The following is a 13,648-nucleotide window of genomic DNA, read 5'->3' as shown; positions in this document are numbered from 1 at the left end:
AGAACTCCGCTGCCCGCCTCCTCACCTCCACCCGCTCCCGTCAACACATTACCCCTGTCCTCTAAAACCTCAAAATTCTTCTCATCACCTACAAAGCCCTCCACGATCTGACCCCCCCATATCTCACAGACCTGCTCCATGCACACAATCCCCCGCGTCCCCTTCGCTCCTCAGACTCCAACCTCCTGGCACTCCCCTGTAAGACCAAGCTCCGAACCTGGGGAGACAGAGCCTTCTCCATCGCTGCCCCCACCCTCTTTGCCCCATTCACTCTGTGCTTGCCCTGACCTTCCCAGTTTCAAAAAACAACTAAAAACCCACCTCTTTAAATCTGTTTTTAATGTCTAACTTTTTATATCTGACTGCTGTGCCCCGCCCCGCTTTTTCTCATGTTTTAACTGTGTATTAACCAATGAATGTTGTATTTTGGTGTGTCTTCTACTCTGTTTACTTGCTTTATTCAACTTCATTCTTCTGTAAAGTGTCTGAGTATTTTGAAAAGCGCTATACAAATAAAATGTATTATTATTATTATTAAAAGTACAGGTGAGTAACCTCTGACCTTTATGAGCAAACTGGTGAGCAAAGTGGTTTCTTCGGACCCCCAACAGCCTGGTACTGTTTGTGCCGTGTAGTTTTGCACGATCCACTAGCGCTTAACGAGGGAGAACGTGGTTGAAATGAGGCATTTCTGTGGCCAAGGGTTTATTCCCACAGCCCCGCTGGTTTGTATTACAACACAAAGAAGACCAAAACGTGACTCAACTCCGAGAAAGCTATATGTGTGTGTTCTGCAAAGACAACGCAGAATGCAAAGCTTTCAGGCATGCATGTAAAACTACAGTAGATTGCATGTTTTCTTGTACTTCCAAGCTGTCTTTTTTTTTTTTTTTCCAGGAGTTCCTCTGAGCCAGATCAAGTATTCATTGTTGCACCCTCAGGAATAACTCTGATGGATGTTAGACAAGCCTGCTCTTCCATATCTAGTGAAGCATAGGATTTGTATCCTTTTATTCTTAAATCACGGCTCTCTCCCGTGTCGTAAATTTGTGAATGTGTGTCGGTTTGAGTCAAGGCTTCCATATGCTGTACATCGGGCTGCTAATGACAGTGTCGGCTTTGACAGTGACAAAATGCACCAATACATAATCATAAGACATAGTCGCTGTAACGAATCACATCATAGGAATAAAACGCTAGTAATTCTCTTTCTTGGTTGCTCTGTGTTGCTCCCCGTCATCAGATAGCCATTACCCTGCGCAGTGATGGGGTTTCCATGGTGATCACATCCTCTGCTCGCACGGGATTAGGGTTAACCATGTGCTGCAGGATCAGAGGAGGGTGTCGGGGGGTGAGGGCAGGAGTCGGCTGACGGAGCACAATAATCTGGGCGCTGGGGAGCTGGAGCAGAAGGTGACTTAGTTCTTCTTCGGTGAAGTTGACCACCGGTGCCCCGTTCACTTCCACGAGCCTACAGAGGACATTTTAGAGACAGACAGTCTGAATTTGAAAAACAATTTACAGCATGATTCACTCCACAAATTCCCCTATTAGTTTTTTTTTTATGTCCATGGGAAATGTCTTTTGGCCAAGATGCTGCAATCAAAGCCTGTGCAGCATCTGCGGTTCTGTCTCTGCACTGTCATGCTGACTTCAACATGGGAATTCATTTGGCTGTTCAAAGTAGGACTTATTTTCAAATGACACCATTATTGGGGCCATAAAAATGTTACAAACTGTCTTTTTGTCAAAATGTAGTTCCTGTATATGGCGTGTTAAGTGTTCAGCGTGTCACCGCCAATGGTGAAGCGGACGCTGTTGCTATAACGTACGTCCAAAAAAAAAAAGCTTTCCAAAAAATGTATTCCACCACATCAAAGTACAGCATTGCAGTACTTCTATCCGTCCATTCAAACCCTCAGTCTGCTGACTGTGAGGCCAACATGCTAACTCCTCGGCATTACTTACTTTATGCTATAATAAACTGCAAAGTAAAGTAAAGTAGAAAACAGAAAGGTAAAGTAAAATACACTCTCTTTGACCAAATGATCATGTGTTAACAAGTACTATATTGCACAACACAGCATCCCCAGAACCAATGTTGTAGAAGCACTAAGGAAAAAACCAACCATTCATTCATTCATTCATTCATGCAGTACAACAGTACAACAGTACAACAGTACAACAGTACAACAGTACAACAGTACAACAGTACAACAGTATGTGTTTTCGCTGACCACTCGTGATAGTTCAAATGCAGCTCATGTTATCTCATGCAGTTAATAAAAACGACATGGGACTGTTGCCTACAGCCACACACAGTGTTTTTTTTTTTAACCCAGCACTAATAATACACTCTGGTGGTTATTTGCTTAAGGCGACCATGCAATTACTTCATTACAGGCATTAATTAGCATACATTTTAACAGATTTTTCAGTCATTTTTGAAGTTTTCTAGGTATAATTCTGTCACTGGTGATCTTTATAATGATCATCATACCTGTCATCCACACATAGTTGCGACCTGTCCACCTTGACCACCACTAAGCCACTGCCTTCAATGTACCGACATGTAAAGCCATAGCAGCCGTCCGGTCCACGGTTCTCCTGGACCACCAACAGCATAGCGGGAGACTGTGGAGACACCAACTGGCTCAGGCTACTGATGGCCATGTTCTTTCTCTGGTCTTTCTCCTGAATGCAGAACAGATTGTGAGTTTACACTGTGGACACACAAGCAATGACAAATGCATACTCACAAGCAAGATGGTTAGTTTTGATGGAATTATTTAATAATATGTTTACAATTATGGGCGGCACGGCGGTCGAGTGGTTAGCGCGCAGACCTCACAGCTAGGAGACCAGGGTTCAATTCCACCCTCGGCCATCTCTGTGTGGAGTTTGCATGTTTTCCTCGTTCCTCGTTTTCTTCGGGTACTCCGGTTTCCTCCCACATTCCAAAAACATGCTAGGTTAATTGGCGACTCCAAATTGTCCATAGGTATGAATGTGAGTGTGAATGGTTGTTTGTCTATATGTGCCCTGTGATTGGCTAGCGACCAGTCAAGGGTGTACCCCGCCTCTCGCCCAAAAGACAGCTGGGATAGGCTCCAGCACCCCCGCGACCCTCGTGAGGAAAAGCGGTAGAAAATGAATGAATGAATGAATGTTTACGTTTATGGGCGGCACGGCGGTCGAGTGGTTAGCGTGCAGACCTCACAGCTAGGAGACTAGGGTTCAATTCCACCCTTGGCCATCTCTGTGTGGAGTTTGCATGTTCTCCTTGTGCATGTGTGGGTTTTTTCCGGGTACTCCGGTTTCCTCCCACATTCCAAAAACATGCTAGGTTAATTGGCGACTCCAAATTGTCCATAGGTATGAATGTGAGTGTGAATGGTTGTTTGTCTATATGTGCCCTGTGATTGATTGGCGACCAGTCCAGGGTGTACCCCGCCACTCGCCCAAAAGACAGCTGGAATAGGCTCCAGCACCCCCGCGACCCTCGTGAGGAAAAAGCGGTAGAAAATGAATGAATGAATGAATGAATGAATGTTGACGATTATGGTTGCAGTGGTGTTGAGCTACAAAAACCATCATAAGAAACACATTGTTGAAATAAAATGCATGGTAGTAATATAATCTTAGATAGACACATATAGAAATACTGTATATAGATATTTGCACATAAAGTATCCTGAAAATTAGATCCATATGGTCCAAGTACACAAGAAAAGAGGTTGTTTCATTCTGTACACATGCTTTAAATCCACATTTTGTCACGTCATCGCATGTAAACATTGTTAAGAAGTTGTGGCTTGTGTCTATGAAATATAATTTCCTCAAAGGGAAACGTAACTCCATTTTCTAGCGTGCTAACTATTACAGACACCACTATGGCGAGGTCCCCGGAAGATAAGAGTTGGTGTGCGTCAAAGCCTGCAGACCACCAAGACGTGATGATTAGCTTTTGAGGAGATCACACCACAAGTAGCTTGTGGGGATCAGAAATAACTTGTGAGTCTGACCACTGAATTCCTCAGTTCCCTTATCCAGCCTCTTGGCATCCTACCACCCCCCCCCCCCCCCCGCCCCCCCGCCCTCTCTCTGTCAGGCGTGTGAATATTTTGCAGCAATTGATGTTGCCTAGCTTGGATCAGGGGTCAAAACTTTTGCTTCAGACTCAGAGTCACACAGGATACATCCGCAGAAGCTCCTTAAAAAGTACACGCTAATGTGAATCATTTTCTCATAGTTGGACGCAGGCCAAAATATTTTTCTCATGTTTATCCACATGATTTGATCAAATCTTAACCCAGCAAAATATTACTGAATCGAAATGGAAGCATTGGGTAAACACATTTTTAGTTAATAAAACAAAAGATCATTTTGATCATAAGCAGAGAAAGAGTTTAGTTTGATCCAGTGTGACAAATCAATCTCTAACAGGCCAGACAACAATGATGGCAGATGTTCACCAACTCAGACAGTCTCACACGGGGTACAAAAGCAATAGAACATTAAACGCGCTAAAACAGACAATGGAACTCTCAAAGTCAAACACAATTGTTTGGTGACTTCCACTTCTCATTTGAAAAACAACAATTTCCCACAGGAAATGATGTAAAGTTTATCCATTTGTCCTCGGCTCAGGGACATTGAGTAACGTTTTAACATTCTTAACTGGAAGTAAATCTATTCATCCCTTGGTGACGCATGACAGAAACTTAATAGAAAGAAGATGATTGTAGTATGATTGATTTAACTAGTGTTATTTTTGAAGTACTTTGCATAAGTTGCATAAAAACACATCTTGATCAGTGCTGCATGAATGCACCATTTGTGAGCCTTTTCATGCAAGTCATTAAGGGTCTATCTTGATTTTGTCTTCCTCCACCTAAATATTTACTTCACAAGTTTGTCCTTAAATGCTACATTAAAATTTCTTTTTTTTTGACTGCAATTAACTTGTTTGGTTAATCCGTAGCTTGTTGTTTTGATTAATCGAGTAACGGGCTAGGCCCTCGATGGACTTTTTCTACCGCTTATCCTCACGAGGGCCGCAGGCATGCTGGAACCTATCCCAGCTGTCTTCAAGCAAGATGCGCGGTACACCCACCCGTATTTTTTTTTTATAAAAAAAACAGCAGCGGCAATTAAAAAGTAGCTGTAGTTGTTACTAGAATAAAGTCAAAATACTTAGAGAATTTTTTTTTCATTTTTATGTGAATAAAAACAATAATGTAATTTTAGTATCTCAGAGGTGAAATATAAAAAATAGATATAATTTTGAGTTGTAATATAAGAAACGAAACAAAATAACATTTTCGGAAAATTATGCTTAAAAAAAGTTACACTGTTATGGGAGCAAAGTCAAAACATTATAGTCATAATATTAATTAATTCATTCATTTTCTACCGCTTTTCCTCACAAGGGTGCTGGAGCCTATCCCAGCTGTCTTTGTGCGAGAGGCGAGGTACACCTTGGACTGGTCGCCAGCCAATCACAGGGCACATATAGACAAACAACCATTCACACTCACATTCATACCTATGGACAATTTGGAGTCGCCGATTAACCTAGCATGTTTTTGGAATGTGGGAGGAAACCGGAGTACCCGGAGTACCACACAGAGATGGCAGAGGTTGGAATTGAACTCAGGTCTCCTAGTTGTGAAGCGTGCACATTAACCACTTGCACTCCGTGCAGCCTGGACCTATATCAATAGGATCAATAGAGCCCAAAATGTTGACCACTGTTTTCCCGACTGTCGTGTGTGAATATCTTGTTTTACGTAAAACAAAACAATAGGTCTGCTTGCACGCATGACAAAGGAAATCCGATTTGAAAGGCTGAAATCAGAGGCTATTTACGTTTTAAAATCCAAAAACAATTCCACTAGTTGTCAATTAATTGGATAATCGATTTATCATCGATTAATTGTTGCAGCTCTACAGAAAAGCCCAAACAATGTCTAAATATGTCTTAAAAACACCAAATAAAGTATGAGTAATGTCTTCATCGAACCCATCTTACGGAACATCAAACACCTGACTAATGTCTGCTTAAGTGTGAGTAATGGGATGAGTGTAAAGTTCGACAGGCAAAAACTCGCAAATTCGACTCTTGTAGTTTTTACACAAAAGTCATCTTTTCATGATATCATTCTTACTTCTCACTGACTAATCAACTAGCTCAATTAAACTGTTACAGCAGCACCACGGCTTGTTTTGAAATTATATTTGGGACAATATGGGCAGCACGGCGGTCTAGTGGTTAGCGCACAGACCCCACAGCTAGGAGACCAGGGTTCAAATCCACCCTCGGCCATCTCCGTGTGGAGTTTGCATGTTCTCCCCGTGCATGTGTGGGTTTTCTCCGGGTACTCCGGTTTCCTCCCACATTCCAAAAACATGCTAGGTTAATTGGCGACTCCAAATTGTCCATAGGTATGAATGTGAGTGTGAATGGTTGTTTGTCTATATGTGCCCTGTGATTGGCTGGCGACCAGTCCAGGGTGCACCCCGCCTCTCGCCCGAAGACAGCTGGGATAGGCTCCAGCACCCCCCGCGACCCTTGTGAGGAAAAGCGGTAGAAAATGAATGAATGAATGAATGAATATTATCTTGGAAAAGCATAATTTTGGAGCACCACCACACTACAGCCATGAAAGTATACAAACAGTACATTTCCAGCCAAGTTACAGCACAAATATGCCCGAATAACAAATACGTAATGGTTAAACGGCGCAATGGGACAGAGCTATTAGTGATATGCTACTTAGATTAGCATCTGCTTGGTACATTTAGTGTAGGCAATTGATATTATTTCATTAATTGTATTGCCCATATTGCACTTAGTGCTGTGTCTACTTGCATTTGAACTCCACATTGCATTGCTTTTGAGGCATTTGCATCAACTATAGTAATAATTCATTCATTTTCAAGGGTCACAGGGGGGCAAGAGGCGGGGTACACCCTGGACTGGTCGCCAGCCAATCACAGGGCACATATTGACAAACAACCATTCACACTCACATTCATACCTATGGACAATTTGGAGTCACCAATTAACCTAGCATGCACGGGGAGAACATGCAAACTCCACACAGAGATGGCAGTGGGTGGAATTGAACTAACCACTCGACCGCCTTGCCGCCCCTATAGTAATAATTATGTATCATAATTGATGTATAAATCATTTGATTATTATCATATGAATGCTGAACACGGGTTATGCACACAGAGGTACATGCAGGTTGCAAAGATGTTATTGTCTGAGTTTCCCCTCTTCAAGAGTCCGTCTGAAGTTTTGGACTTGTCCAAACTAAGGCGCTTATTTAAACTCTTTTCCGCTATTTGTTGTGTTTCCCCTCCGCCCCTTCACACTCTTCCCTCTGTTTCTCTTTCCCTCCCCTCTCGACCGCTTTCTTGATGCTCGCCAGTTGGAAGAGATGCGGGAGATTAAGACGGCCAATGATGAAATATTTCCTGATTGTCTGCAATGCGGGACAGCCTGCGAGACCAAACACAGGGCGGTCTGCTCCTTATTAAAGCAGTGGCTCCATCAGTTCCCAGGCTGCTCCTCAGTCCTGACCTGTGTGTTAACTCTGATTAGGTCATATGATAAACATTAACGCTGCTGCTTTTCCCACAAGCTCGCCACCTAAAAAAGCGTGGCCCTGGGGCAGCAACGTGACACGGGGCACCATTCAAAGCCGAAGCCGCGTGTGTCCTTTCATGGCACCTCGTTAGGACTTCTCCAGCGGGATAAAAGGCTCACATTAAAAAAGAAGTGAGCTCCTCCGGGGATAGATGGAGATAGTTTTACACATCCTGGCCCATTTCTCCATTGCCCTCTCCCAGTGCCTTTTGTCGCATGCATTCCATTGTTGGTATGGTCACAGGCTCTCGGATGTCAGGACTACAACACCGCTTTCTCAGAAGGAGTCCAGGTCCATCCAGTCTTGTGTGCCCGTTCTCAAAACGGGACAACGTGCAAAGCTTTGCACAACAGTGGAGTGAAGTTAATGCAGCATTGTGTTGTCCCATGGGAGAACAGTGGGGACAGGATCAAAGATGATGGACATAATAGGGCCAAACACTGACCCTGACACCAGGAAGTCATTTATGCTTTCCATGCCTCAGATCTATTGTCACACAAATGACAATACGAGGTTTTCACATTGTTTAAATACAATGTACTTCGACTTTGGGTCATGTGATGGTTTATTCATTTGTTTAATTGTTAATAGGATACTTCCTGGTTCACAGGGAGGATGATGATGTTACCAATGAACAGAGAGTGGCATTTTTTAAAGCATAATAACAAAGGCTGCCATTAAAAAATAATAATATTTTTAAAAATCTGCATGTTAAAAGATTATTATTTTTTTAAATTAGGTTGGAAAGGAAGTTATAGTATGTTGGTAATAAAGTCATCATAAAGAAAATAACATTTGCAACAATTATTTAAGAAGAAAGTTGAAATATTTGGATAAAAAAAGAGAAAAACAGCGTTCATACTAGTAATACTTTCACTTATGTATATCACAAAGCTGAGATGCCATATATTTCTTTCTTTTTATACTATTTTTTATACTTTTTCTTTTTTCTACTTTCTTTTATACTTTCTTCTCAGCATATGTCCTTTGCATTCATTCATTTTTCAGTATGTGGCCCTCGGTGGAGAAAGTTTGATCCTGACTCCCGACTTACTTTGCCACCATATGTCACCTGTCCATTAAGTTGGTGGAATGGTGCTAAACTGGTGCAAGAAGTTATTTACTATGGCTGGAAGTGAATGATTTACATGGGTCCAAAATTAGATGATGTCTCAAATCGTAAAGTAAAAAGAAAACAAAATAATTTTATGCATGTAAAGTGTACTATCAGGTAAGATATGTGTAGACATCCAACAATCAAAATAAAACCACAACTTTTCAAAATTCCACACTAGGCAGCAGCTGTACCATTACACCATCAAAGAGTGACATGTGAGTAGGGTGAATTTTGCCATTTTCTTCTCTTATTCTGCTGTGTGTTGTCAGTTATTGTGTCATGAGCCTCATCTACCTGGGGCTGACTTGGTGGTCTATTCGCATCTTTTTCAGATTTGCATGTGTGCAAAATGGAATCCCCCCTACTTACCCTCTACATAGAGCATGTATTCTGCGTAAAGGGAGTCGCTGTGTGGTTTTTCAGTACCTTAATGTAGCTTTCCTGCAGAATAGTTTGAAGGTGAGCCACTTGTCGGTTCAGATGCACCATGGAGATTTCTTCCTTAAACACTTGACAGTTCAGCTGCATCTTCTCCAAAAGACGAACATCTAGTTGTCTAAGATGCACGACAAACAGAACAAAGGTCCATGACACGATAGCATGTACTGTCCACCTATATTAGATTAGATTAGATTCAACTTTATTGTTATTGCTCATGTCACTGGTACAGGGCAACAAAATGCAGTTAGCATCCAACCAGAAGTGCAATTGTATAAGTACCTTAGTAGTAAGTAAGTAAATGACTATAATATGGCTATTGCAGATTATACAGATTATAAACAGTATGTACAGTATGCATGTGACAATATATAATAACAGTAATATGTACAGAATTACAATGAAGTGACTAGAGTATGGCTATTGCAGATTATATAAATTATAAACAGTATGATCTATGAATGCAACAAGATATAACAGTAATATGTACAATATATGTTATATAACTCACAATATATGTTATATAACTCATCTGTCCTGCTTTAGGTTAAACAAGATTGTTTCTGTGTTACTGTGCCCCACTTACTGTAGATATTTAATATTAAAAGAGGTAGATTAATCAAATTGAAATCTCGAACGCTCCAAATTACGGTGGCAAAACAAATTAAAATTGCAGAAAACAAATTAAGCTACCGGTATCTCATGTCTTTATTTAATAAACCATGAAGACTAACATTGCATGTATTGTTATATTGGCCACTATTCCTTTCACTATGGCCCAAAACAAGCGCATAGAGTGTTTAAACCAGGAGCCGGCTCTATTTGGAGATAAGGAAAGCCAGAGAAAGTGTCAAAGGACACAATTAGGATAACAATACTGACTTTTGATTGACACTGACTTATTTAATATTCAAATGTTTATTATTGTGGCTGAAGTTTGCCGTGGTCTGGTTGTAGCTGCACTGTATCATACTGAGTGGTGTTCAGTATTTTGACACATTAATTAGGTAATTGTCAGAGGCGAGACACAACCACAATAATAAACTTTGTTAATTGAGTACATTTTTGACACTGCCAATGAAAACCCAGGATTATCATTGAAGATGATTTTTGCCTTATGGAAGGAGTGGCTGTGAAGTGGCCTTATGAAGTGATTTTTGAGTTACACAAACCAGGATGTTGTATACAGTAAACCTCGGATATATCGGAAATTCGCTCACAACGGACAGATAAAAAAGAACCGATTTTTCTGTAATGCATTTCCAATAAAAATTCATTGCATATATCGGATTTTTTATAACGGATTTCACCTATTTCGGACAAAATCTCCAGTCCCGTTCCAATGCATTTCCATTAAATTTCCCTCGCATATATCGGATGGCCGCATCGTGGCGCTCCGATTCGCCGAATCGTGACAGGCCGCTATACGACGTCATTTGCAGCGTTTGCAGCGTTGCCTGCGCGTCCAGGTACATTGGAAACATAGTCAAGGAAGTGCCTTTTTATAACGGATAAAATCCGATTTACGCATATACCGGATATAAATCCGATATATGCGTAAAACGTATAATAATGTATAATATAGTAACGGTATACGCATATAACGGATTTCGCTTATATCGGACAAAACCAGTGGGAACAATTGAATCCGATATATCCGAGGTTTACCGTATTAATATTCATTATATCACATGGATACAATTTAAGGTGCGTTACTTTTTCCTGTGAACAGCCGAGTTGTTGATGTGATCTCGGAGGGTCTGAAGACTTTGCTTCTTGTCGCTTAGTCGTCTCTGGAGCATTTCCAGTTTCTGCTCCAGTTCAGCTGAGCCAAGCATTTCTAAATTCACATCTCCATCCGAGTTCTTCAGTTCTGAGCAGAACGCTACCAGCCCAAGGTGGAGTTCCTGCACCTTGAAAGCAGTAATTTGCACAGGAATTCAAGGATGATCAGATGCTAAATTTGTACTGTAAGAGTGGTACTCACCTGCAGGATGACATTTTGGAGGGAGTCCACCTGCAGGTTCAGCTCCTTGATTCTCTCCTCTTTTTGGATTCCATTGGAGCTGTTGACCTCTGGACTGTTTTGGGAAGCGGCGCTCATGTTCTGTTTTGCAAAATTATAGATTGTATTTCTTTGGTAGTAAACATGGTTGTGAGGGAGCTGCCATCAGGTGTATGTCCCACCTACACACTGTCATGTTTCTATTTGTGTATATAGTTGGCTTTTGTTATTTACATATATTCTGGTTAGTACTTTTATTATATTTTTTTGCCGTTTAAGTTGTTTAATTGTCACTTTAGTTTTTCATTGAAGTCATTGGTTTTGTTCCTAATTTCTCATCAGTTTCTCCTTTTCGTTGAGGTGATTGGTCGGGGCACAAACGTGGAGGCGCGTCCATGTGAGTGCAGGCCAGAGGCTGATCGCCTTGATTGGACTCTCCCAAGTGTCACCTGGAGGCGGGGGGGATTAACTGGGTAGTTGTTGTGTAATCGAGTGCTTAATTGTATACAGGAAGTGAAGTTTAAGTGTGGTACTCTTGAAAGGCTTTTGTAATATAAAAGAAGGGTGTTATAAATGTAAATAGGGTACCTTTTAGACGTATTGCCTCACCCTCTCATTGGGAACTATGGTTGGCCATTCACGGGTAAAAGGGGGCTGGGTGAATTGTTGGTGTATGCTGGGGGAAATGCTGTTGCACAGTCTGGCGAAATAAACTTGAAGGGCTCTCAGCCCCCTGTCTGGTGTGCATTTCAGATGCTATGACTATCCCGGGTTAGTAAGAGGCCATTTTTTCCAACTTAAAATCTTACACATGGTATATCTACAGTGGCATTGAAAATATCCAACCCCATTGTAAAGTCATTTTTTCTATTATAGTTTAAAAATCAATGTAGTTTACTGTACAGTGGGGGATCAATACTTTGAAATGCAACTGTACATATTGTTGGAATGGCCGGTGATACCTTTCTACACAAATGCAGCTCCAGTTCCCTCTCAGATGAGGATGTCAGCAGACTCCCGACATGCTGATCCTGGGAGAGCTCAGCTGTGGAATCTAGAAATAAAAGCAGATGTGCACATGATGTCTTTATACTGTTGTGATGAAACATCATGTAGTATTTTTTTGTTGTTGTTGTACCTTTCTGCTCTTTCATTGAGAAAAGGCTTCGGTCTTCAGTCAATCCCAGCATTCTGAGACACGAATCCATTATTTTGGACATTGTTGTTTCTTTTGGGGTTCTGAGGTGAACTATCCGCTCCGAGGCTGCAGTGGACGACATGACGATTGTTAGCGCAATACTTTTTGAATTACTTACTGTTTATATCTTTTTACAACATCCGTAGAGCATCACTCACAATTAATGGTGACCTCGATCAACTGGGAATTCCGCTGTGTCATGCAGTTCTGGTTGTTGTGTCTGTATTTAAAAAAAACACTGGCGCTTATTTGGATTTATTACAATTTGGCGAGCACAGTAAGCGTTTGAGGGCAGTCCTGTACCTGAGCTTGAGGGATCGTCTGTTCATGCTAAGACAGCTCACATGAGGTGAGGACTTGGATTTGATCATTGGCATGAATGTCTCGACATGATTATTGCCGAGGGTTCCTCCTAAGAAGTAAACAGTTGAACACACGCTAATGATCCTGGCATGAAAGTGAGTCAAAGTGCAAAGGAAGTATACCAGAAGTACTAGGGGGGTGCAGCTCATTATAAATTGCGGAGAGTAACTTCTCCTTGTCTGGTAGTGTGTCGATGTGCAGCACGTCCAGAATGTTCACGTCTATTGATGCAATATCTGCTCCACACAAATGCGCCCCTGCAAGAGAAACATTCATTCATTCATTTTGGACTGGTGGCCAGCCAATCAGAGGGCACATATAGACAAACAACCATTCACACTCACATTCATACCTATGGACAATTTGGAGTCACCAATTAACCTAGCATGTTTTTGGAATGTGGGAGGAAACCGGAGTACCCGGAGAAAACCCACACATGCACGGGGAGAACATGCAAACTCCACACAGAGATGGCAGAGGGTGGAATTGAACCCTGGTCTCCTAGCTGTGAGGTCTGCGTGCTAACCACATGACCACCGTGCCGCCCGCTAGAGAAACATTCATTCATTTTCTACTGCTTTTTCTTCACGAGGGTCGCGGGGGTGCTGGAGCCTATCCCAGCTGTTTTTGGGCGAGAGGCGGGGTACACCCTGGATTGGTCCCCAGCCAATCACAGGGCACATATATACAAACAACCATTCACACTCACATTCATACCTATGGACAATTTGGAGTCGCCAATTAACCTAGCATGTTTTTGGAATGTGGGAGGAAACCAGAGTACCCGGAGAAAACCCACGCATGCACGGGGAGAACATGCAAACTCCACACAGAGATGGCTGAGGGTGGAATTGAACCATGGTCTC

The 13,648-nt window shown here is 41.9% G+C and overlaps 1 protein-coding gene across 1 annotated transcript in view; it reads right to left on the bottom strand.

The window, feature by feature from the left end:
• Nucleotides 1–266: 266 nt before the first annotated feature.
• The window catches only part of LOC131108301 (uncharacterized), a 46,276-nt gene continuing 32,894 nt past the window's right edge, over nucleotides 267–13,648 (bottom strand). Inside the window, exons 10-19 of the mRNA XM_058059268.1 lie at nucleotides 12,905–13,039; nucleotides 12,723–12,831; nucleotides 12,578–12,639; nucleotides 12,360–12,485; nucleotides 12,184–12,275; nucleotides 11,204–11,323; nucleotides 10,933–11,129; nucleotides 9,205–9,334; nucleotides 2,501–2,694; nucleotides 267–1,471 (exon numbers count right to left, since the gene is read on the bottom strand). Of these exons, the coding sequence (XP_057915251.1) occupies nucleotides 1,240–1,471; nucleotides 2,501–2,694; nucleotides 9,205–9,334; nucleotides 10,933–11,129; nucleotides 11,204–11,323; nucleotides 12,184–12,275; nucleotides 12,360–12,485; nucleotides 12,578–12,639; nucleotides 12,723–12,831; nucleotides 12,905–13,039 (1,397 nt within the window). The 3' untranslated portion in view covers nucleotides 267–1,239. The remainder of the gene's footprint in view (nucleotides 1,472–2,500; nucleotides 2,695–9,204; nucleotides 9,335–10,932; nucleotides 11,130–11,203; nucleotides 11,324–12,183; nucleotides 12,276–12,359; nucleotides 12,486–12,577; nucleotides 12,640–12,722; nucleotides 12,832–12,904; nucleotides 13,040–13,648) is intronic.

The sequence above is a fragment of the Doryrhamphus excisus genome, chromosome 20 (genome assembly GCF_030265055.1).
Source record: "Doryrhamphus excisus isolate RoL2022-K1 chromosome 20, RoL_Dexc_1.0, whole genome shotgun sequence".
Taxonomy (NCBI): Eukaryota; Metazoa; Chordata; class Actinopteri; order Syngnathiformes; family Syngnathidae; genus Doryrhamphus; species Doryrhamphus excisus.
Note: the sequence above shows the minus strand (reverse complement) of the source record. Positions and strands in the feature narration are given on the sequence as shown.